This window comes from Vipera berus (genome assembly GCF_964194415.1).
Source record: "Vipera berus genome assembly, chromosome: 8".
NCBI classification, from domain to species: domain Eukaryota; kingdom Metazoa; phylum Chordata; class Lepidosauria; order Squamata; family Viperidae; genus Vipera; species Vipera berus.
Window position 1 is genome coordinate 7,487,014 of NC_138211.1, and position 24,152 is coordinate 7,511,165.

The following is a 24,152-nucleotide window of genomic DNA, read 5'->3' on the forward strand; positions in this document are numbered from 1 at the left end:
GGAGGTTTGGGCGCCTCCCCAAACCTCCCCAAACCTCGGCAGGTCTCCGTTCCTCCTGCCGACCTTTGGGGAGGTTTGGGCGCCTCCCCAAACCTCCCCAAACCTCTGCAGGTCTCCGTTCCTCCGCGCAGACCTGCCGACCTTTGGGGAGGTTTGGGTGCCTCCCCAAACCTCCCCAGGTCTCCGTTCCTGTTTGGGGAGGTTTGGGCGCCTCCCCAAACCTCCCCAAACCTCGGCAGGTCTCCGTTCCTCCTGCCGACCTTTGGGGAGGTTTGGGCGCCTCCCCAAACCTCCCCAAACCTCGGCAGGTCTCCGTTCCTCCTGCCGACCTTTGGGGAGGTTTGGGCGCCTCCCCAAACCTCGGCAGGTCTCCGTTCCTCCGCGCAGACCTGCCGACCTTTGGGGAGGTTTGGGCGCCTCCCCAAACCTCCCCAAACCTCGGCAGGTCTCCGTTCCTGTTTGGGGAGGTTTGGGCGCCTCCCCAAACCTCCCCAAACCTCGGCAGGTCTCCGTTCCTCCGCGCAGACCTGCCGACGTTTGGGGAGGTTTGGGGAGGCGCCCAAACCTCCCCAAAGGTCGGCAGGAAGAACGGAGACCTGCCGAGGTTTGGGGAGGTTTGGGGAGGCGCCCAAACCTCCCCAAACGTCGGCAGGTCTGCGCGGAGGAACGGAGACCTGCCGAGGTTTGGGGAGGTTTGGGGAGGCGCCCAAACCTCCCCAAACAGGAACGGAGACCTGCCGAGGTTTGGGGACGTTTGGGGAGGTGCCCAAACCTCCCCAAAGGTCGGCAGGTCTGCGCGGAGGAACGGAGACCTGCCGAGGTTTGGGGAGGTTTGGGGAGGCGCCCAAACCTCCCCAAACAGGAACGGAGACCTGCCGAGGTTTGGGGAGGTTTGGGGAGGCGCCCAAACCTCCCCAAACGTCGGCAGGTCTGCGCGGAGGAACGGAGACCTGCCGAGGTTTGGGGAGGTTTGGGGAGGCGCCCAAACCTCCCCAAACAGGAACGGAGACCTGCCGAGGTTTGGGGACGTTTGGGGAGGCGCCCAAACCTCCCCAAAGGTCGGCAGGTCTGCGCGGAGGAACGGAGACCTGCCGAGGTTTGGGGACGTTTGGGGAGGCGCCCAAACCTCCCCAAAGGTCGGCAGGTCTGCGCGGAGGAACGGAGACCTGCCGAGGTTTGGGGAGGCGCCCAAACCTCCCCAAACAGGAACGGAGACCTGCCGAGGTTTGGGGAGGTTTGGGGAGGCGCCCAAACCTCCCCAAACGTCGGCAGGTCTGCGCGGAGGAACGGAGACCTGCCGAGGTTTGGGGAGGTTTGGGGAGGCGCCCAAACCTCCCCAAACAGGAACGGAGACCTGCCGAGGTTTGGGGAGGTTTGGGGAGGCGCCCAAACCTCCCCAAAGGTCGGCAGGAAGAACGGAGACCTGCCGAGGTTTGGGGAGGTTTGGGGAGGCGCCCAAACCTCCCCAAACAGGAACGGAGACCTGGGGAGGTTTGGGGAGGCACCCAAACCTTCCCAAACGTCGGCAGGTCTGCGCGGAGGAACGGAGACCTGCCGAGGTTTGGGGAGGCGCCCAAACCTCCCCAAAGGTCGGCAGGAGGAACGGAGACCTGCCGAGGTTTGGGGAGGTTTGGGGAGGCGCCCAAACCTCCCCAAAGGTCGGCAGGAGGAACGGAGACCTGCCGAGGTTTGGGGAGGCGCCCAAACCTCCCCAAAGGTCGGCAGGAGGAACGGAGACCTGCCGAGGTTTGGGGAGGCGCCCAAACCTCCCCAAAGGTCGGCAGGAGGAACGGAGACCTGCCGAGGTTTGGGGAGGCGCCCAAACCTCCCCAAACGTCGGCAGGTCTGCGCGGAGGAACGGAGACCTGCCGAGGTTTGGGGAGGCGCCCAAACCTCCCCAAACGTCGGCAAGTCTCCGTTCCTCCGCGCCCTGCCTGCCTGCTTCTTTCCGCTGCGGAAAGAAGCAGGCAGGCAAGGCGCGGAGTTTGGGGAGGTGCGCGCGCACCTCCCCAAACCTCCCCAAACTTCGGCAGGTCTCGGACGGCGGTGGCTTGGGAGAGGTGCGGGCGATCCCGGAAGCACCAAAGCCTCGGCCGCGCACAAGTCCTCGGTAAGTTTTTTTGTTGACTGGAGTATAAGCCGAAGTGGAATTTTTCAGCCCAAAAAGTGGGCTGAAAAATTCGGCTTATACTCAAGTATATACGGTAAAACTCCAAGGGCGCGAAAGGGGAACAATTTTTTTCAAGAAATTATGGGCTGTTATCTTGCCCTTTGGGCAGAATTGTTAATTAAAAATTTAATAAGAGTCGAAATGCAAGTCTAATTCTGTGCATCATGGCAAGAGATAGCATGGGAAGTAGGACAGCTCATCTCAGTGCTATCCACATTAAGAATAAGATGAGGATGCTGGCAGAAGTGAGTCAGACAAGTGGTTTACAGATCTGGAAAACATTTAGAGATTTTCTTTTTGCCGGCTTGGAGAACGTTGCTGCTTGCTACATACAGTATGTGGTCATCCAGCATCAGAGGAAGGGCATGTTGTGGTTGGGAACTTGATCCTTTGATCAGATGCCTAGCTCAGCATGCCATGAATCTGAAGCCCATTTGGGGATGAAAACAAATAGATCTTACGAAAGTCTTAAGATTTCTTGCTAATTTTTAGCACAGTGAAGGCCACGTAGAATATTGAGGGCTGCTGTGACTCTTCCTGTACTTGCTCCTTTGCTTCATACAGCTTTGTAGAATTAGGAGGTCTGGCAATTGTTCTTTTCCTTGCCACATCACCATACTTATCCCTGTTTAGAGCAAGGCTATCCAACTGTGGCAACTTTTAAGACCCGTGGATTCCAGAGTTGAATCCCCCGGTCTTAAAGTTGTCAAGGTTGAAATGCGCCCCAGGTTTACAGGAAGTAGCAGTTTGGAGTGTGTACATTCTTTCTTAAGCATGACCAGAATAGCTTAGCTCAGGGCTGTTTGAATGTTTGAGTCATCAGCATAAAGGACCGAAAGATTTGGTTTGCGTCCTGTTGGATTATATTGACGTTGGATTATATTGCAATGCAGGTCCTTGACTTATGACCACAATGGATGTCAACCTAAATTGGGGAGCAGAATCCAGGGGAAATTAACTATGCTTTGTTTTAAAGTATCTTAGATATTGATACTCAAAATATCATAAGTTCCTAGAATTATTTGAAAGGATCTATGTGTCCCTCCTATGTGCAAAATCTACTAACAAAGGTTTAGCATACTTTTATTGGTCAGTTATGCAATCACCTGATGCCCCTTTCATCACCATCACCTCTCTCTTCTCTCTCTTTCTCTTTTTTCCCCCTACATAGGAAAAATATACATATTCTTTAGCTAGATAATGTTGTGAAGGCTCCCTCTAATGGTCATCAAAGATGGCAGTTGCCATTTAGAAAACAGTAATGGAATCTCACAGTGTCTACATAAACCTTGACTGCTGGAGACATCTTGCAGTATGTTGAGCCACGTGGCATATATTTGTCTTCCTTGGCTTTTGCAATGCAACAAGGAAGCAAAGAGTTGGCCATTTTTCAAAAAGCGAAATATTAGTCTGTTTAGGGTATTTTCCCCAATCCCCTTTTAGCTTGGCTTTTTTTTTTTTTTGAAACTGTGGCATCATAGGCTAATTTAACTGAAATTCTTACCTTTTTTTTCCAGGACTCTGGAATTCCTTATGAGGCATTTGTCACACCTGGCTGAATATTGTGCCATCACAAACATGCATACAAAGAACTTAGCCATTGTCTGGGCACCAAACCTACTAAGGTATCTATCGATTGCAGACTTTGTAGGAAGAAAGCCATGTTAGTCTATGGTAACCAACAATAGAGAGATTTGTTAGTTTGTTCATTCGTGTCAGAAGCATCACAATTAAAATAAGGCATACTAAGTGACATAGAATTTAAAATATAAGATCAAAATATGTACAAGTTAAACAGATCTTGCCCCAAAACTAGCAACATTAATTGTGTTCTGTCGCACTGCCATGAGGTCCTTAAGTGTACACCGATGAGGACAACAAAGGACAGATATACATATGTGTTGTTGTCTGCAAATCACCACAATCACAAAGGGCAGAAGCCACCGGCTAGCCCTATTTGTTCAGTGTGTCTCTGAATCTCGTAGCATACGGAAATTAAATTGCATCTGTTGAAGTGAGCTGTAGCTCATGATAGCTTACACCTTTTAATAACATTTGTTAGAAACGTTCCACCAGCACTTTTTATGTTTAAAAAGCTGTTGGAAAACTAAAGTGTTTTTATATAGTGTGAGAGTAACTTATAATATTTTACTTTTTGTCAGAGTTTTTTTTTAAGGAAAAAGTGGAAAATACTCATTGGAGAAATTGGCACCAGCTAGGTAATGATTGATTTGTAAAGAAACAGCAGGATGGTCTGGATACTTACTGAGAGCCAGAAAGTTAAGCTTTACTTGTTTTTACTAGAAAGACACTTGACTCACGTCAGATGTTACACCTGTGGCTTTGCCCCGAATTAGCTTAGTGATAGACTAAACTTTGTCCCTGTTAGGAAAAATGGCCACAGGTAGTAAATTCTCACAGAGAAATTATGAACCCCTCTTTTGCAAGAAAGAGGTGAAGGATTCTTCCTGTTCAAAGGTGCAAAGTCCATATGTGGTAACTGCTCTGTATTATACTACGGAAGAGAGAATGCACAAGCTATCAGTTTATGTCTCTGCAGCGCTGTTTGTGTAGACGTCACAGTACGACTCCTATGCAAATATTTGTTCCTTTGCAAAAGGAACCGTTAGTGATGGCTGGAGGGGTGGCTAATGTTCGCCCTCTTTTTCCTAGATCAAAACAGATAGAATCTGCTTGCTTCAGTGGAACAGCAGCTTTTATGGAAGTGCGGATCCAGTCGGTGGTTGTGGAATTCATTCTCAATCATGTGGACGTCCTTTTCAGCTCTAAACTCAGCTCTGTTATTCGAGAGAGTGCAGGTAAGTGTGTCGTGAGTCAGGAATAAACTGAAACAAACATTAAAAGGGTAGGCAGAGCAGTGTGTCCAAGTTTTCATTTTTCTGCTTGGCTGACCAAATAGAGAAATGCAGCTTCATAGACAACTACCTCGCATACATTGGAGGCTCATGAAGATTAGCGAATGTCCTAGAACAGACCTCCATCATGGAAAAGGGTCCCTCTGTTAACAATTTGCATACCATGCAGAGCTCTCTAACTCGGGGGTCTCCAAACTTGGCAACTTTAAGACTTGTGGACTTCAACTCCCAGAATTCCTCAGCCAGCCAGGCATTCTGGGAGTTGAAGTCCGTAAGTCTTAAAAGTTGCCAAGTTTGGAGACCCCCTGCTCTAACTGTAGAGCGTCCATTCTAAAAGCATGGAGCAAGCCTTTGTTCCACCATCACAGTTGTAAAATATGTTTGGTGTTTTTTTTTTTTTTCCAAGTTGGGGGATCCCATTTTAGCTTGAGTGACAGCAGTAGTCTCAGAGTTCGGCAAACATTTCCCTGACTGTCACCGTTGTCACCATTCTGGCAAAAGTTATGTTTATAGGAAATTCAACAAATTCTTTAGAACATCAGTGGAGAATAAACTTTAGGACTTCCGTTGGTGCTAAACCATGCCTGCCTTCCCTACACAGCAGACAAATGCTGAATTTACTTATTCTTTTTTTTTTAAAAAAACTTACTTTTATTAAAAAAACAAACAAACCCTAAAGACATATAATTGGGTGGGTTTCACAACATATTAAGCCATTAATGATGGCTTAAAAGTCATAGTGGTTGAATTCACACAACATACTAAGGCAGGGGTCTTCAAACTTGGCCATTTTATGACTTGTGAACTTCAACTCCCAGAATTCCTCAGTCAGGCACGCTGGCTGAGGAATTATCGGACTTGAAGTCCACAAGTCATAAAAGGGCCAAGTTTGAAGACCTCTGTACTAAGGCAAAACACAAAACAGATGTTTTGTGAATTGGCATGATGTATATTCCCAACATTTTCAGCACAGTTGCCGTTACAAGGTAGTGTCTGCTTGTTTGATGCTACCTCTTGACTTGTTGATTACTCTCTTCAAAATGTGAAAAAGTGCTAAATGCGGTGGAATTTCTCCTGTGAGGTTTTGTGTGTGTGTTTTTTTTAAAGAGATGGTTTCTGAACTCACTGGGTTTAGCAGTATCTCTGTTAGAAGCAAGTCAGTAATGTTTAAATGTTAAAAGGTACACACAGTCTTAAAGCAGTATTTTCTTGAATTTAAATTGGGAGTAAAACTCACCAACTTCTTTTGTGTGTGTGTGTGTGTGGGGGGGAAATAGCATTTTGCAAAACATTTTATATTAATGAAAGAGCTTGTTAAGGCCATTATGTGGGAAAAGAGACTCCTTTTAAAGTCTTTATGGAGGTAAAATGATAGAAGTAAAAAAAAAGAAAATGGTGACCCAAAATTGAGTCCCAAGTCCTATTGTGTACTGAAGGGAAGGCAAAATAATTGGATGGAACGTCCATTACGTTAAACCCAAACTTTATTTTTTCCCCTTTCCAGACTTTCTTGGAAAAAGCATAATGTGTTTTGAAGACTCCCTGCTTAAGTCTTGCGATAAAGGAAATGTTTGGCTCTAATTCAGGAACCTCTTTCCTCACAATCTCTCGTTAACTCACATCGTTCTCTCTCTGCTTCACCTTGTGTTTCTGTGGCAGGTCACAGTTCCTTGTCACGACCTAAATCTTTGCTGGTGTCCTCCCCCTCCACAAAGCTGCTTACTTTAGAGGAAGCCCAGGCGAGGACTCAGGCTCAGATAAATTCTCCAGCACCGGCAGATAGCAAATACATCGAAGTAGGCGAGGGACCCGCTGCTTTGCAGGGAAAGTTCCACACCATCATAGACTTTCCATCTGAAAGGTAGAAGGATTTGTCTGTCTTATTGCTCTCTCTGTCTGTCTGTCTGTCTGTCTGTCTGTGTGTAATTGCCTTGTCTGTCTGTGTGTAATCCCATTGTCCTACACCTAGTTTTCCCATGGTTACGTTGGGGCAGTTTTGAAATTGAAACATTCTTCGCTCTTTCTCAGCGTACGCCTGTAAATGCTGCTGGCTTGCACAAAGGATGTGGACTTGTAACTTCTTCATGTGTAAAATTGCTAATGTTCTTTTTGGGGGGGGCCACCGCGGAGCCTTTCCGTCATTTTCTCAAGGGTCATGTTTGTTTGTTTCTCTCGCTGTAGAAAGAGACCTCCCAGCAAGATAAAAAAATCTCCCGTGGGCAGCTGGCGTTCCTTCTTCAACCTGGGAAAATCCTCCTCCCTTTCCAAACGGAAACTGCAGCGCAACCCAAGCGAGCCGTCAGAAATGAAGGCAATAGCTCTGGCAGGTGAGGGTGCCCTGTTATCCACAACCGCAAGAGACTGGGCTGCATGGATGCTTCTGAAGGTTTACTCCACCTGGCCGTTGTTTTTTTTTAGTATCGGTTATTTTAAAATATATCGCCACGTGCTCTGCTCGGAATGTAATTCAGAAATGCCTAAACTCCCCCTGTTCCACAGAGGCATTTATAGATGGGGACATTGCTCTAATTTCTTAGCATGTATTGCTAAAACAACCTTCGTAGGCTCAGCAGCACTCTTGTGGAGCTGAATTCCCCTCACTGCAGCCTGAAAACATACTTTGTTATTAAGAATAGAACAGAGCCAGAAGGGACCTTGGAGGTCTTCCAGTCCAACCCCCTGCTCAAGCAGGAGAACCTATACCATCTCAGACAGGTGATTGTCCAGTCTCTTCTTGAAAATCTCCAGTGATGGAGCGCCCACGATTTCTGGGGGCAAACTGTTCCACTGCTTGATTGTCCTCACTGTCAGGAAGTTTCTCCTTAATTCCAGGTTGCTTCTCTCTTTGGTCAGTTTCCATCCATTCTCTCTTGTCCTGCCCTCTGGTGCTTTGGAGAATAACGTGATCCCCCTCTTTTTTGTGGCAGCCCCTCAAATACTGGAATACCGCTATCACGTCTCCCCTATTTCTTCTTTTATTTAGACTAGCCAAACCCAAGTTCCCCAGCCGTTCTTCGTATGTTTGGGTCTCCAGGCCTTTGATCATCTTAGTTATGTTCGTGGTCAGTCCACCGTGCTCTTGCAAAACCTTTGACCGGTCTCTGCTTCACTTGATTGGTATAGTAATTGTTTTAAAGACTAAAGGTTCAGTTCTTTTAGACCAGTGCTTCTCAACCTTGTGCAACGTGAAGGTGAGTGGACTTCAACTCCCAGAATTCCCCAGCAGCATGGCATACCATAGCTACCTGGGGAATTCTGGCAGTTGAAAACCACTCATCTTCAGGTTGCACCAAGTTGAGTGAGAAGCGCTGTTTTTAGACAAATACATTTTCATCTCTGGGAATGCGTAGTCATATTTTAAATATATTCCATCGTTTTGTTTCTGACTGGCCAGGAGGAAGAGTTGAGAGTGGAACCCTGCGGTCCACCAAGAGCGAAGAGTCTCTTTCATCTTTGCATGCTATCGATGGCAAGTTGGCTTTTGTTTATATTTTCCTAAGAGCTTCTTCTAAAGGTAAAGGTTCCCTGCACACGCGTGCTAGTCGTTTCCAAATTTAGGGGCCGGTGCTCATCTCTGTTTCAAAGCCGAAGAGCCAGCGCTTGTCCGAGGATGTCTCCGTGGTCATGTGGCCGGCATGACTAGACGGCAAAGGCGCATGGAACACTGTTACCTTCCCACCGGAGTGGTCCCGATTTTTCTACTTGCATTTTTACGTGCTTTTGAACTGCTAGGTTGGCAGAAGCTGGGACGAGTAACAGGCGCTTACTCTGTTACGCGGCACTCGGGATTCGACCCGCCAAACTGCCGACCTTCTGATCGACAAGCTCAGCGTCCTAACCCACTGAGCCACTGCGTCCCTATAAGAGCTTCTTCTACAGATGCTTACTTCAGCAAATATCACATCTACAAAGAATTAGGAGGCAAAGGTCTCAGGAGGCACGTTTGTGTCTGTATTAGGTGAAGAAATGTGTGCTTTTTTTAACGCCTTAACATGTCACTTTTTATCACCGCCTTTTTTGGGGTGTGTGCAATTTTGGGGAGAAAAAGAGTCTTTCCCTTAAATAATACGATGCAGAGAAGCCTTGAAAGTTTCTTTCTCGTTTCCCCAGTCCTATCAGGGAAAAACCGTGGGGGACGCTAATATAGACGCAGGTAGGTGCGTAAACTGGCAGACCAGACTTTTAAGCACATTGTGTATTCTAACTACAAAGACTTAGAAGAGAATATATCTGTGTATTTTTCACGGAAAAGCAAAGAGCAATTGGCCATTTTACATAACCGGAGCATTTCCATAACTGGGCAAAGTATTCACAACTTGTCTTTTTCTCTCTCTCTCTCTCTCTCTCTCTCTTATTTTGGGGGGCCAGGTGAATCTAAACTCTTTCGACCCCGGAGACCAAGATCGAGCAGTGACGCTTTATCCGCTTCTTTCAACGGGGAATTGTTGGGGAACCTGAATCGTTGCAATTCTTACGACAATCTGCCCCCCGACCAAGAAAGTGACGGGGACGAGGGACACCTGCAGGTTCCTGCCCTCATCTCCCCCAGGTCGTCGGAGGACGTTGATCTGAGCCCTCCCGAGATCGGGGTGGCTAGCTTGGATTTCGATCCCATGTCTTTTCAGTGCAGCCCCCCCAAAGCAGAGTCCGAGTGTCTCGACAGCAGCATCTCCATGTTGGAGTCAGCGGACTATAGCAAGGACAAGCCAAGCCTCTTTAAAAAAGAGCTAGACTCGGGCAGCCTGTCTTATACGCCCTGCAGCGCCACCAGCTCCGAGCCAGTTTCTCCTTATCAAGAGAAAAACCCAAGTCCTTTCTTCGCTCTCGATTTGAGCCCAGCCGAAGACAAACCCTCGAAACGCCAGTCTTTCTCCTGTGCCTACTCCCCCAAGTTAGGGCCACAGCCAGTCAGATCGCCGCCGCCGCCTGCCTCCGAACCCCTTCCTTATGCTCTCCCCAGCCGAATGCCCGATGTGGTTACTGGAGGGGTGTCGGAGAGCGGCGGCCCTTTGGATTGGACTAAACAAAACGCTGACCACAACGAAGCTTCGGGCGTGTCCCTTTCCCAGCTCATGGCGTCACCTTTGAAGAGCAGTGCAAGCAGGCCCGGCGAGGAAGCCCAGCATGAAGTCCAGAACGCGGGAGATAGCGAGAAAGCAGAGCTTCAAGAAGAGGTGGAACAACTTGCTCTCAGCAGCGGTCAGAGTAAACCTGTACCTTCTGGACTGACACAGCCAGGTACAGTGTGTTTTCCTGCATTTTTTCTTTAAGTTCGGAAGCCGCCAAGCTCTTGCTTCTCTGCCCGCCTTTAAAAAGAGGGGGAAACACTCTTAACAATGATGATAGTAGTAATGACAATAATAACAGTAACAAAAGTATGTGTCTTCCAGAGCCTCTAGATGCTGCGTGGGTCTCGGTAGCCAACGTTAAATAACCTAAGCTTCTCTGCAGCCTCCTTGTAGCACACAAAACAAACAAACAAACAAAAATACCCCACAAACCCTGTGAATATTTTATATAGCCCTGTCTCTTCTTCACTTTTTTCATAACAGGAGACGATCTCTCTCCATCAGAACGCTTCCTGATAAAACGTTATTTTTTTTTAAACTAACCATATAAATAAATAAATTTGGCTGCACTCGAAGGAGGGACCTTCCCCCCCCCCCATTTTTTTTCCTGGCCCTGAGTAACCCGTGATTAAGTTGTTGCGAAAGATCCCATCAAGCGATCTGGCATTTTCGTACTGCCTTAGTCGTTAGGACTGCAACAGGAACGTTTAGACAATCTCCCGTGCTTTTTCCCCCACCGAACTGCTATCCTGTTTTGCATGCATGGCAGAAGACGCACTTTGTCGCGCCAAGGAGCGGCCACTGTGAAAATGTTGGACTATTTTTTTTAAAAAAAAACTTATGATTTTTTTTTATAGTGATCTGTAGGAATTGCTCACTCTCCTTAACAGGATAAAGTAAACCGTTCTCTTTCGTTTTGTTTTGTTTTGTTTCTACTCTTCTTCCCACTAGGAGCCGTTGCCCCTGACACCCCCCAGGATTCTGTTCCAGTCAATTCTGTTTCTATTGTCCCTCCTCCACCTCCAAAAAATGCCGCACGCATCCTGGCTCTTGCCCTGGCCGAATCTGCCCAACAACAAGCTTCAGTTCAATCCCAGAAGAAACCAGATATCTATTCAGACTGTAGCAACTGTGGGAAAAGTGAGGGTGCGGGAACCTTGGAAACATTCCACCCATATCCTGGCTGCACTGCAGAAAGGCTCCAGCTGTATGCTTCTCTGCCAGAGAACCCACTTAATTTTCAGACGGTTGGGGATCCTCAGAGAAGTGGATTGCCTTTAGTTCAGGGCCCCCAAAGCACGTCTGAAGGCGACGACCATCTCCCCATTGGCACATCTGAACATCGGGACCACTCCACTTTCTCCAATAACATGGCAGGAGACCTTCAGGGTGGTACTAACCTGGGCTGGGACCACTCCCACTTCTATCCATGTACAGTGGGGGACACGCACCTTCTTCCTGAATCTTTTGCCTCTGAAGATCAGAGTCATCTTCATTCCTGTCCTGGACGAACTGTTCAGGCAGAATCATCTTCAACGGAGATGCCACTAGAAAGTCCTCCTCTGCATGCTGGTGTCCCTTTGGATAAGAACCAGATCCAGGCCAACAGGATTCATCTTCCCATCTGTCAAATGGAGGACAGACTTCACTTTCCTTCAGATCTGGCCTGCGTCATGAAGAACCACTCAGCAGCTGGCAAATCGAATCCCGGCCTGTCCAGACAGAACGTCCCAACTCAGCCTTCCACAGGCACCAGCAACATTACATGGGGGGAAGCAGTTCTTCCTACAGGAAGTCACCAAGTTCTACCCATAAGACCAGGGGACCAGCCGGCCGTGGGACAGACTCCTCCCACAAAACCCTCAGGAGGCTTCAGCCAGGTAAAACGTTAACTGGGCTCCGGGCTCCATTCTCTCCGCCCTCACTTTTTTTTGTCCATAGTAATTCAGGAAAAAGTTTCTGCCCTCAAACATGAACTGGCATCTACTCCTATCCTTCCCCCACCTTGGTTTACTTGGTTTTTACTTGGCCTCTCTTTCCTGTTTTAATTCATGGCTTTTCTTCTGCCCACGTTCCTCACGGCGAGTATAGGGCGCTCAAGCTTTTTCCAGGGTCTTTTAGCTGCTCCTGGGAGAAAACAGAACATTTGAGACTTTGGTTGCCGGTTTCTCCTAAGAAAGCGAGAGGTTGGCAAGATGCTGTGATGGAGATGTCCTAGGAGTGGTCAAATAGAACATTTCGGTTTCCTTTGGATGAAGTTTAGGGTGGTCATAACAACCTGTAGTTCTAAATTAAGTGTAGCAGTAGGGGGGGTGCTATTTTGTCACACATTAGTTAACTATAGTAAGATTGTTCATAAGCAACTATCGTGGTGTTCCACAGGGACCTACTTTGAACCAAATCCTTCCATTGCCTATTTGGTCCCATTTTCATTAATGACACGGCAGTAGTAAACTAATGCATGCCATATGGTTAACGAAGGATACAGGAACATTGCTTAAGATTCAGCTTTTTAAATTCCCCCGCCTACAGGGATAGAAGCTACTATATATGGGCAAGCTGTGGCAGCAGAATACTTGAAAAAAGCCTACCTGTAAGGTCACCCCAAATTTGCAGTATCAATTCGTAGAAATTGCTTGACTTGCTTCCTTTCATTACGTTTCCCGTTGAAGTGAATGAAAAGCGAATAAAAAGTTGATTGATGTCTTGGCTGTGAATAAATCACCGGCCGTCAAAAGTTGTACTTTTGTTTCCCACCCCCACCCCCTTGCAAAAGCACTGTTGAGTTGCTAGTTAAAGAAAAAGGCTAGTTTGGTTTGGTAAGTGAAGTCGGTATTCATCTCGGCAACCCTTTGGGGATTATAACTAATCTTTGTGCTTTCTTCTATCAGGTACAAGGAGAGGCAACTCCGGACAAATTGCTGGAGCCTAGAACAGCTGAGTCGGCTCCCGTCTCGGCCATTGAGGCCAGTGCTGCAATTCAGTGCACTTCGGCCACCCCGGTGGCTCTGTTTCACCAGGGACATTTGGAGAAAGCCCGAGAAAATGTCAGGGCTCCACCTTTACAGATGAGGTCCGAGTCTGTCCCAGCTCAATCGTCCTACGCTTTCATGCCTCCAGCACCCCCGGTGAGGACAATGGAGAGTAAGCTGGCCGCCACCATGCATTCCAGCAGCAACGATACGATCAACCCTGCCAATTTCCATGCTTTTATGGCTTCCTCCGCATTGCCCCTGTCAGCAGAGGATGTGCTGGCGCCACCGAGCCTGTCTAAGCAGGCGTCCCTTCCGTCTGCCTACTTCCCCCCCTCCAAGTCAGAAAGCACGCCAGAGCCCCCAGCGCATCCCAAACCTTCCTCGGCTCATCAATACAGGGCTGAAAATAGCCAGCCCCACCTTTTCCACAGCAAGTCTGAGCAGCACCCGGGCTATCCTTCTCTGTCGGAGACCCCCCCTTCCCTGGCCTCCCGATATAACTCCCACGCCAGTCAAGGAAAGAGCTCATACGTCCATTACGCTAAGCCTTGCAGCCGGGTTGAATATCTGTCTTCCCTAAGCCCAACGTTGAGGAGCAGCAGCTGTGCGGAGGAAGCTCCGCCCTACCCCACCATCCGAAGGGTGCATTCCCTGCACGTGTCCACCCCCTCCGCCATCCGATCCGTTCCTATCTCTCGCACCGAGGTGCCTCCCGACGACGATCCCCTTTATTGCCCGAGACCCCTCTTCCAGTACAAGCCATATCAGCCCCACGGTGACTACCACGTCACTCAGTTGCAACCGTACTTTGAGAACGGCCGCGTTCATTACCGATACAGCCCTTACTCCAGCTCCTCCAGCGTTCCTTGTTACACCGCAGGCGAGGGTGGATTTTACGACTTGGACCCTTATGGCACAGTGAGGCTGAGGCAGTTCCATCCTCTCCCGGGCAGAGATTTTGCCTCCTACTCCAAGTTACCGACCAAGAGCCTCTATCGCTGTCCCGGTTTACCTCCCTACTCTCGGGGAGGTCCTCCTGGGCACCTAGCGGGCAAAGAGCATAGCTTCGTCAGCAGGGATGTGCCGCCTGCCCCTGATGCCAAACCCACATATGTCTCCTGGGACTTGGAAGATATGGAGAAATACTGCATGCAGTCCATCCGCCGAGAGAGTCGAGCTCGCCAGAAAGTCAAGGGGCTGGTCATGTCCCAGTACGACAACGTAGCCCCTTTGCTGCAAGAGGAGGTACGGGCCACAGACATCGTTCACTTGCGCAGCAAATCCGATCCTGGGAAAACTGGACTCCTGACTGTGGCCGATGGGAAAGAAGGGAGATACCTAGGCAAGGGAGGGGCAACTGAGGGAGAGGAACACTACTACGGGCCCCAGCTAGAGCCTGACATTGAGAGAGCCCATTACCGCGGGGGTTATGGCAACGGACAGTCAGAGAAACCTCTGCTCCCTCAGAAACAAAGCAGTCTCAGGAGCAGAAATCCGCACGAGGTCGGTTGCAATTCCATGGAGCACAGAATGCACCTTGCACACGAAGCGGCCCACAGGCAGCCGCTGGAGGGTAAAAATGCCCCTTCCTACCCCGATTACCGACCAAAGGGCCACCCATTGGAACCCGCGGAATCCCTGACGTATCAGCACTCGAGTGGAAAATACCTCCCAGCCAACCACGACGTATTGAGACTGAACCACAAAGAGGCAAAGCTGGCTGAGGAGAGGCCGGATGGCGAACGGGCTCGATCAAGACTTCCGGCTGAGAAGCACTCCAGAGACTGCTATAAAGAGAGTGAGCACTATGGGCATCCTCCGGGACCACCACCACCTAAGCCGGAACGGAGCCATAGCCTCCGGTTCCAGCACTCTGAGAGCACACCGCGGGATGCCGGTCTCCTGTACCCATACCAAACCCTTGGCAAACGCCAAAGTACAACTGTGGTATCCCAGTATGATAATTTGGATGATTACCATACTATGCCTCAGCACCAAAGAGGGGGATACTCTGGAGGAGGAGGAGGAGGAGGGGGAGGAGTTGCACCTTCTTTTCCTCATCCACATAGTAGGACTTACGCCACAGCTTTGGGCCAAGGAGCCTTCCTACCATCTGAGCTTTGCCTTCAGAGGCCAGAGACGGAAGTCCACGCAGAGTGAGCTTGGGGGCCGAAGGGATAGAGTGTAAGCAGCCTCTGCTGGACAGTGGACTGGTTTATTTTTTCAATGATGCACAAACATGCACACGAACACACAAAGCAACTCCTTCCATTTTAGCCCTCTTGAGTTTCTGCCCTGTCTAGTCCTCATGCCGCTTATAGGGACCTTTTTTTTTTTTGGTTTAACACTAAATGTATAGTTTTATTCCATTGTTTAAATGTAGCTTGCAGCAACCGTACAGGCTTTTGTTAAAACTTGAAGACGCAACCGGTCTCCAGGAGGAGCAGAATTAAGAACGAAGAGACGAGTTGCACTGTGAAAGACTCTCGGTTTCCATAGATTTCAAACCATGGCATTTCCCTTCACAGTCACTGTCCTTCCAAGCCACACACGCATGATGTATGTATTGATGGACATTTCTTCTCCAGGCAAAAGTCCCTTGTATGTGATCATTTAGAGGAAGTTTTATGGAATGCCAAGCTTTAGTAAATATTTTAACTTGGTCTTTTCAGGTTTTACGCCTCAAACTCGAGGAAAAGTGTTTTTTTTGCATCGTGTGTAATTCTCCCTTTAATTGTACCACCTCCTCTTATATCTTTTTTGTCTAAATTTTGCTTTCCATAATTTGTCAAGGTGCATGCCAGTCACAAATTGGGCGACTAGTATCTATAAAAAGGTGGTGAGGTCTAAGGCATGTAACCTGGTCTATTTCCCCATGAAGAAATCTGTAATAAGCTGTTTCATATATTTGAGAAGTTAGGAGTGGGAGGGTAAGGAACCATTAGTATGTTATCAACAGAGCTTTGCATTTCCAGGTGGTGCCTGTATTATCTCATAAAGGGAATAATCTTCCTGAAGATCTTTTCCATAGCAAAAGCTTGCAAAAAAGCTTTTGAACAACAGAATATCCAGGGATTTGCTCCTGAGTGAGAGCCATTGAGAAACACCGTGCTGTGTTCCTTCCCCCAGTCATAGATATAGAATTGTGATGCATTTCGTTGTCCCAACAATGGAAATTTATTTCAACTTCATATTAAGTAGCCTTGTGCCTAGCCTAACCAACACTGGTCTTAGGGAACAATTCTATGTTCTTTCTGAAGGGTCAGTCGGTGCTGCTTATCAACTGGTCATGATAAGGTCATCATTATAAAAGGGTGAAGGTACTACAGATCTAGGAAAATTCCAGTTGGTTTGACAGAAGAGGCAGTGTAATACGTCACAGCACACATGCACCTGTTGTGTAGCGTTTATAGGATAGAGATGGGTACTTAGTACTTGAACTCTTAAACTCCCACCACTCCCAGCCAGCATGATACTGGTAGCAGATGATGGAGGCAAGTCCCTTGCTCCCCCATTCTGTTAGGGAGACCTGTGTGCAAGTAGGTGCCCTATGAGTACACAGCTGACTCCCACTTTTCAAATTTTTATTTTGCCCATTGAAAGGGGACACTGTGTTGAATTGCTTTTCTGGAGAAGTTATAAATATGCACGGCTCTTAAATCTCAGTGTCTTTGCCAGAGCTTGGGTTTTCATGCTGCCTTAGGCTAGCTCAAACAACGTGTAAATGCTCCGCTACAAAAGTTTTCCAAAGTGGCCAGTCTATCCCAGGAATAAAGTGCTTTCTTCTTTGAGATCACCACAACAATGTAAAGTTAGAATAAGGCCTGTGGGAAGCTCCTGTGCCATTTCTCTGTTTCTGGGCCCTTCTTAACAGCGTAGTTGATGGGCATGAACCCAGAATACTACCTACGCTCAGGTTTGCCTTGAGGTAACTCATAAGGGTAACAGAAGCTTCTCAAAACCAGCATAATATCAGTTATTCAGATTGTCCCCTAGCTACAGTCAGATGAAATTCTTTTGGTTTTTCTGATGCATATTTCTTTTGAGGTTCCGATTGTCTTCAGTAGAGATTTAGGGGTCAGAAAATTCACTGTGATTTAAGCTTACATCTGTTTTACCCCCACCCACCCACCCCTTTTTAAACAACAATAACAATAACTTTGTTTTTGTTTATTTATGCTGCATAAGTGAGAAACAGAGGAAGGGACATCCAATGCACTTAATGTCTGGAAGCAAACGTTTGTTGTTGTTTTTTTGCCAAGGTCTTTCCTTGCCCCTTCTAGCAAGCCCAGTTGTAACCCATGAGTGGCACAAGGCCGCTGTGGGTTCTAGCCATTGAATTACGTTGTTCGGTTTTCCTCTAGGATTAGGGCAGGGCTATACCGTTGTCTTTTAGGATAATTAAGGTTCAGGTAGCAAGACCTAGAGTTCAAACCTGTATCTTCCTTTTCCTTGTATTCTCTCCCCTTACATCTGTTGCTCAGAACCAAGCAGATTCCTTTTCATGTCTGTAGCTCCTGCTTTTGTCACTTTTGTACCGAGCTGACGAGTATATGATCCCTCCTCTCTTTTTTTTTAGTGGAGGAAGAGCCCACTCCACTTAATTTTTTTAATACCGTTTTCAATTATTGCCATAAATACCTGAGCTGCATCCTTGGGCCCCTTGCCTGCCCACCCCCTTAAAGCATTTAACCAAAACTTAATTTCGACGTGGAACTGAGCGTTCGCTCACCAAATATTGTCGCCTGTCGCGTGGGGCCTCTGCGCGGTTGGGAAAGTGCCGTGCCAAGAGTTTAATGGCATCAATTCAGCAAAGTTTCCCGATTTTTGAAAGAGCTGCGACCATCGCTCTGTTCCTCCTGTATTTCTATCGCTATTTATTTTTTTAAAGCCCTCTTTCCTTCCCACCCCCATGAAAGCCATAGAATTAACTATGCAGGCCTGTTCACGTACCCTGGTTAATTTTGGAACACTGAACTTTAAAGGAGACATCCTCCCTCTTCTTTAACGAACCCAATCCAGACTCCACTCCCACACGGGAGGAAGAGTAAGTGTTGTTCATCTTTTTTCTGCAAACACTGGGGGTTGAGGTGGTTAAAAATCCATGCTTGTCGGATCAGCCATCAACCTTAGCTCTGATTAGCTGTGGCAACTGGCCGTCGGTCCCAGGCAGGAGTCTGATGAGGATGGGAACCTCAGCGGTTGCTCCCTTAGTTTATTTTCTTCTATGGATGACACTTCAGAGTCTTACTGTAGAATATGCTCCCATCTAAATCAAGGGTTTGTATGTGTGCTTAAGGGGAAAACCTTTTCCTCCCTTGGTAGCATTAGCGGGCTTTTGTAGGTCCTGCATCCTTGTTCCTAACTTTAAAGAAAAGTTTTAATCAGGGGTAAAAGTTTATGCAGACGATAGTGAAAAACATTGTGCCTAGGTCTTCGCAGACATAATCTGGTGGGGGGGGGGCCTTACCGCTTGGAAGGGAGGGTCACAACGAGAATTGCACAGTTCTGGCTGAAACCACCACACGCAACGCAACTTTCTTGAAGCGATGTTCCCCCTTCAGCCCAAGAGAGATGGGTCCCCCCTCCCTTGTACGCATTCTCCCAGACGCCCCGTTTCAATTCAACAGGTTGGTGGTTAAAAAAAAAGCATCACTAGCCTGACAACGCAGCGTTTGGGAATGGTATTGTAGACTTTTAGAGGATCCCGAATTTAATTTTTAAAGGTGGCTTCGGCATGACATTTTCTCCAGATTTTTCTGCTGTGGAAACTCAGGCAACGGGCATGGTAGCCTTTTAACATGTGCTCAGTGACTTCAGAGTTTCCAGTAAGTTTAATATTGTACAGCTCCATTGCAAAAACGAACAAGAAATGATTGTTGTGTGGTTTTTATTTTCCTGCTGTGGAAACTTGACCCGTCTTTTTGAGCCACATGAGAGACTCCTGTCAGAAAGATTGGGGAGCTCTCCCACGTGTTCTCTTTTTAATTTATAGAGTGTCTTATTTTTTATTATTTTTCTTTTTTACTCTTGTGCGTAAGAACTGGTATAAAATGTATATGCCGACGAGCTCATGTTCTTTTGTGTAAATATTTTTGTGCCTCCCACTTCCTCCCCTCCCTTGTAAATATTTAGATTCTCATTTTCTCCGCGCTGTATGGGGGCGGATGTGTTCATTTACTATTCTTATTTTTAATTTGTACTGTAATGCTATGACCAGACTTCAGGTGTCTTGTGCTATTAAAAACAAAACAGAACAACCTAACAGTCCCACAAACCTCAGATGTACAACTCAGCAATTAATGAAGCCAGGTTAAAGTCTACGTTGTGGTCTCCGTTATTTTTCCTGTATTTTCATTTGCAGAGTTTATAGAGAGAAGTCGTAGTCTGGAGCATTAAAATTGCCCATGACAGATAACACCACTATGATTTTCCAAGCACAATGGTTTATCTCTCATATCCTGAACACATAAGTGAGTCTTATCAACACCAAAATTCACATTTGCACCTATAATTTCCGTGCAACCTGAGAAATCGGAGCTAAAAACAACTGGTTTTCATTTTACTATGTTCATCATACAGCTTGACCTTTCTTTCTTATATGATTGGTACTCTTTTGACATAACATCACTATCATCCCACAGATCTTTTCTACTTCATCGAAGAGTGTTCAAAGTAAAATTTTCTCCCCTACCTGTTACTGACCTGAAGCCCTTTTTAAAAAGGCAAGTGAGGTTCAAGGATCAAACAGTCCAAATTACATTTCAGCAAGTATTGCATAAACACAATAGAAACCACAAGCTTTTTTTTTTTTTTTTTTGCAAAACAAGACCGTTCTTGGTTCTGGGGTGGGGTTTTTTTGGGCATAATTGTACCATTTTAACCATTTTAATTGCTTTTCTACTTTTTTTGTGTGTGTTCTGTTACAGAGTTCCCCAACGTTTCCAGCTTTGTGGATGGCGGGGTGGGGAGTGTGGGGATGTTTCCCGCTGAGTAGCCTGCAAGCGTGTGCCCGTATGCAGCTCCATTTGTGCGAGTGGTGTGCAATGTGTGCCTGCTGCAAATGGAGCGCACGTGCTCGCCTGCTGCTTACACAAATGAGGGTGCGCACACTCGCCTGTCATTTCCACAGTCTGGTTGCAATCAGCCACAGCCCACAAGTTGGGGACCCCTGTTCTAAGCTACCCAAAGTCACCGTATTGGAGAGCTGGGCAGCATCTAAATTTAATAAAATAAAAGCAGCTGTCAACAATAACCACGAAGTACAACACTGAATTTTTTTTAAAAATTTCTAGACAGTACAATTTTCCCTTTGTCTTTATTTCACTACCACACAATCACTTTTTAAAAATGGAAGCTGTGGAAACGTATGTCAAGGTATACACAAAGATGCTGTTCAATTCCACAACAGTCCCCCAAAACAACTAAAAATAAATAAAAAATGCCCAGCTTTCAACTCTATTGAAGCTTCCTACAGTTTTGGCGTCTTAACGCTACCTGACAATCCACTGGTCACCATATATGGGAGAGAGTTGCTGCTCTTGGGAAATTTATCAGATTATTCTCATGGGGGAAGGAAATATTACCCAGAATAAGAAGAATCGGTTTGCCCAAATCCACTATTTTTGTTTTAACTTTTGGGCGTATCCAATTTAACAAGGGGGACGCGGTGGCTTAGTGGGTTAGGACGCTGAGCTTGTCGATCAGAAGGTCGGCAGTTTGGCGGGTCGAATCCCGAGTGCCGTGTAGCAGAGTGAGCGCCTGTTATGCGTCCCAGCTTCTGCCAACCTAGCAGTTCGAAAGCACGTAAAAATGCAAGTAGAAAAATAGGGACCACTACGGTGGGAAGGTAACAGCGTTCCGTGCGCCTTTGGCGTCTAGTCATGCCGGCCACATGACCATGGAGACATCCTCGGACAAGCGCTGGCTCTTCGGCTTTGAAACGGAGATGAGCACCGGCCCCTAGAGTCGGAAACGACTAGCACGCATGTGCGGGGAAACCTTTACCTTAATTTAACAAGACTTCATTAAAAAAAGGAGAGAAAATAGAGGGACGTTTTCAGTTCCAGAACGTTAGATAGTTGCATTAGGCAATTGCAAATAGTGATGTGAGTCATAACTATGTGCTACTTAACTGCATCTGTGTTCAGGGGCATGACCTAGTAATGTGGTTGTTGGGGTTATTAGTTATGTACTTCATACCCCAGCCATCACCCCTCCAAGCAGGAACTCTTGACTGCTATTTACGTGGAGGAAATCAAAACACACTTTGTTTGCAGCCCGCTTTTATTTCAAGCATATTTTACTCCTCTCTTCAGCCAAAATGCTCCCCAAACAGCATAAGAATAGCCAGCGAAAGAATAAATTGCTGGCCGCAGGCTTCCAGTGCAGAAGTTTAACAGGGGAGAAGAAAGCATTGGTATTATATTAATTTTTAAAGAATGGCCTGTATTTGAACACATTTCTTGCCCTTACCATATGAGCTTGTTCAGATTATCTTTACACAAAGCCATCACTTCCTGCTGGATAAGGTCACAAAATAAAAACTCCAGTTATAAGGCCAGTTTGATCTGCTCTTAAGGCAGTAGGCAAGAAGCTGGGAAACCACGGGTTCCAGTCTTGCCATGAAAGCCCACTAGGGGACTTTGCCCTGGGTCAGTCACCAGGAGACATGGGTTACCACTTAAAAGTGAATTTGATTAAGAAAGAATTTGGAAGAGAACGCACAAGCGTAGTGACTTAATCCCTGCTTAGAATAATAGATTTTGCACAGCACAGGTTCAGTTGGAATAAAAAACAGCCAATACTCTTCACTGCCACTGGGGGGCAGTAATTCCCTTTTGCAATTCTTTCTGTGACACTTGAGGGCCCCTGAAACTCAGTGCGACTCATTAAAGCTTAGGCATATGCAGGTCATGGTTGAGGATTTTATTTTTGTTTTAACAAATACAAGTGGGTTATATGCAGAAAAGTATGATTTAAAACGTGTTCTGTCAAATCTGATGGCTTTCTGAGTGTCCTGTCTAAGAATAGCATGAAACTCTTCCTTTATTCTCTCTCTCTCTCTCTCCCCCCTCTCCCCTCTCCCCTCTCCCCTCTTTACTTACCAGCCTTGCAACATCTGCTAAGCTTGTAAGCCGCCCTGAGTCTTCGGAGAAGGGCGGGATATAAATGGAATTAAAATAAAAAATAAAAAAAATAAATTTTCTCTGTTGGAAGGGCTTATAGGTGACCATCTCAGAATATTTACTTTAGCCCTGTATTGATAGACCTCAACCTAACCATTAATTAATTCTGGTTCCAACTGGTTGACAATCCCCCTTTATTCTCCTTTTGTTGGACCAAACATCTTAATTTCTACTTGAGTGTACCAGTGAAAACACCAAAAGCTTTTGCTATTCGTAAAGGACACAAAGGTGGCACCCGTAATGTTGGGTGGCTGCCCAGGCCATCCTCAACTCCATTCTTGGCCCTCAACTCCAAAAAAGGATTGCGAGTATCCTTCCATTCCTCCTCCTGTATGGAGGGGCTTGGGTGAGATTCAGAGCTGTCCGGGACAACAAACCTGGTTGCAAATATTTATTCCAATGGTTGGCAACTTTGGCTCTTTTATGACTCCCAGAATTCCTGAGGCGGCCACGCTGAGGAGAAAGGGAGAGGTTTCCATATGGAGCCATGCTGGCTCAGGAATTCTGGGAGTTGAAGTCCACCAGTCATGAAGGGGCCATAGTTCCCCCATGCTGGCTCAGGAATTCTGGGAGTTGAAGTCCACGAGTCATGAAGGGGCCATAGTTCCCCCATGCTGGCTCAGGAATTCTGGGAGTTGAAGTCCACGAGTCATAAAAGAGCCGAGGTTTCCCCACCCCTGAATCCTCTCTGTGCTCCCTTTCAGTTTTAGTCTAGGGAAATTTGACATTTGGATTAAAAACATTCCCAAATTTAAATTGGGAGGATACTAATGGGGAAAAGGAAGGCTCGCCTTGTGGAGTTATCATTTGCCTCTTGCTAGACACTAGCTTGAGTCCTCCCGGTCCTTGGTGATCTGTAGAGCGTTGTCACTTTGTGGGTGTTACAACAATAGGAGCTGTCAGAAAGCCGGATTGTTCCGGCTATTAATAAGCCTCTCAGCTGAGGTGATGTTAAGTGGCTGAAGTGCTGAGTGCGGCTAAACAGCTGATACAACATTTGCTTTGGGGTGTCAGAGATAGTGTCTTTGTCACATGAAAGATGGGTGGTTGTTTTTTTCTTTACTTGGGTCATAAAGAGCCAAACTGAAGTTCAAAATAAATGTTAGAAGGGGAAGGCAACTTGGGGAGTGGGGGGAAATGTGTGTGTGGGGGGACTCCTGATACCTTGGATTTCCATTCCTGCCACACACCCCCTCCAAACAAAGGCAGTGACTAGGGAGCACATATCCAAAATATCCAGAAAGCTTTGCACAAGAAGACTTGAATTTGGAACGCCGGTATTTTTTTAAAAAAACCTTTCTCCATGTAGCTGGCAGGCAACAAAGCAGAAGCTTCATTAGTATTCTTAGGAAATACAAATGATAGATGGAACCAGCTCGGTATTTTGACGGAAGTGTGCTCACCTCATCCCTAAGTGACAAAGACAGATTTGACTGGGGACGTGAGGGAGGCTTCCTACACGATTAGAGAGAGTGAGGGGAAAAAAACCTTTCCAGTGTGTCTTCTGAGGAATTTGTGCTTTGTGTCTGACCGCTCTGCCAAGCCATTTCGTGCACCCAGAGGCCTCCTGTAGCAGCCATTTTGTGCGAGTGCCCACGGGCTCAAAAAGTTGGTCCGTAGTTGCAAGTCACCCAGGCAGGAATTTACCAGCATAAAAAGAGCTTTATAAATTAGTTAAGGTTAGCAATTCCACCTTCCGAATCCTTGAACCAAGAGGAGTAAATAACAAGTGATATTGAGGGTTCTAGTTTTAGACAGGTACTTTTGAGATTCCGGGAGAAAGGAAATTATTTGAAAAAATCCCCAGTTGATGAACCTCAACCTGCAGTAAACATCAAGCAGATTGCTCATGCTCAGTATTCAAAAATTGGAAG

At 46.8% G+C, this 24,152-nt stretch overlaps 1 protein-coding gene across 5 annotated transcripts in view; it reads left to right on the forward strand.

Moving 5' to 3' along the window:
• ARHGAP32 (Rho GTPase activating protein 32) overlaps nucleotides 1-20,260 on the forward strand; it is a 133,522-nt gene extending 113,262 nt beyond the window's left edge. For 2 of the 5 annotated variants that reach the window (XM_081333460.1, XM_081333461.1), the window contains 8 exons: nucleotides 3,688-3,795; nucleotides 4,844-4,989; nucleotides 6,706-6,907; nucleotides 7,228-7,373; nucleotides 8,441-8,515; nucleotides 9,415-10,284; nucleotides 11,067-11,995; nucleotides 13,007-20,260. In XM_081333460.1, the coding sequence (XP_081189586.1) occupies nucleotides 3,688-3,795; nucleotides 4,844-4,989; nucleotides 6,706-6,907; nucleotides 7,228-7,373; nucleotides 8,441-8,515; nucleotides 9,415-10,284; nucleotides 11,067-11,995; nucleotides 13,007-15,250 (4,720 nt within the window). In that variant the 3' untranslated portion in view covers nucleotides 15,251-20,260. The remainder of the gene's footprint in view (nucleotides 1-3,687; nucleotides 3,796-4,843; nucleotides 4,990-6,705; nucleotides 6,908-7,227; nucleotides 7,374-8,440; nucleotides 8,516-9,414; nucleotides 10,285-11,066; nucleotides 11,996-13,006) is intronic. The other 3 variants (XM_081333462.1, XM_081333463.1, XR_014027175.1) reach the window with 2 other exon arrangements.
• Nucleotides 20,261-24,152: the final 3,892 nt, after the last annotated feature.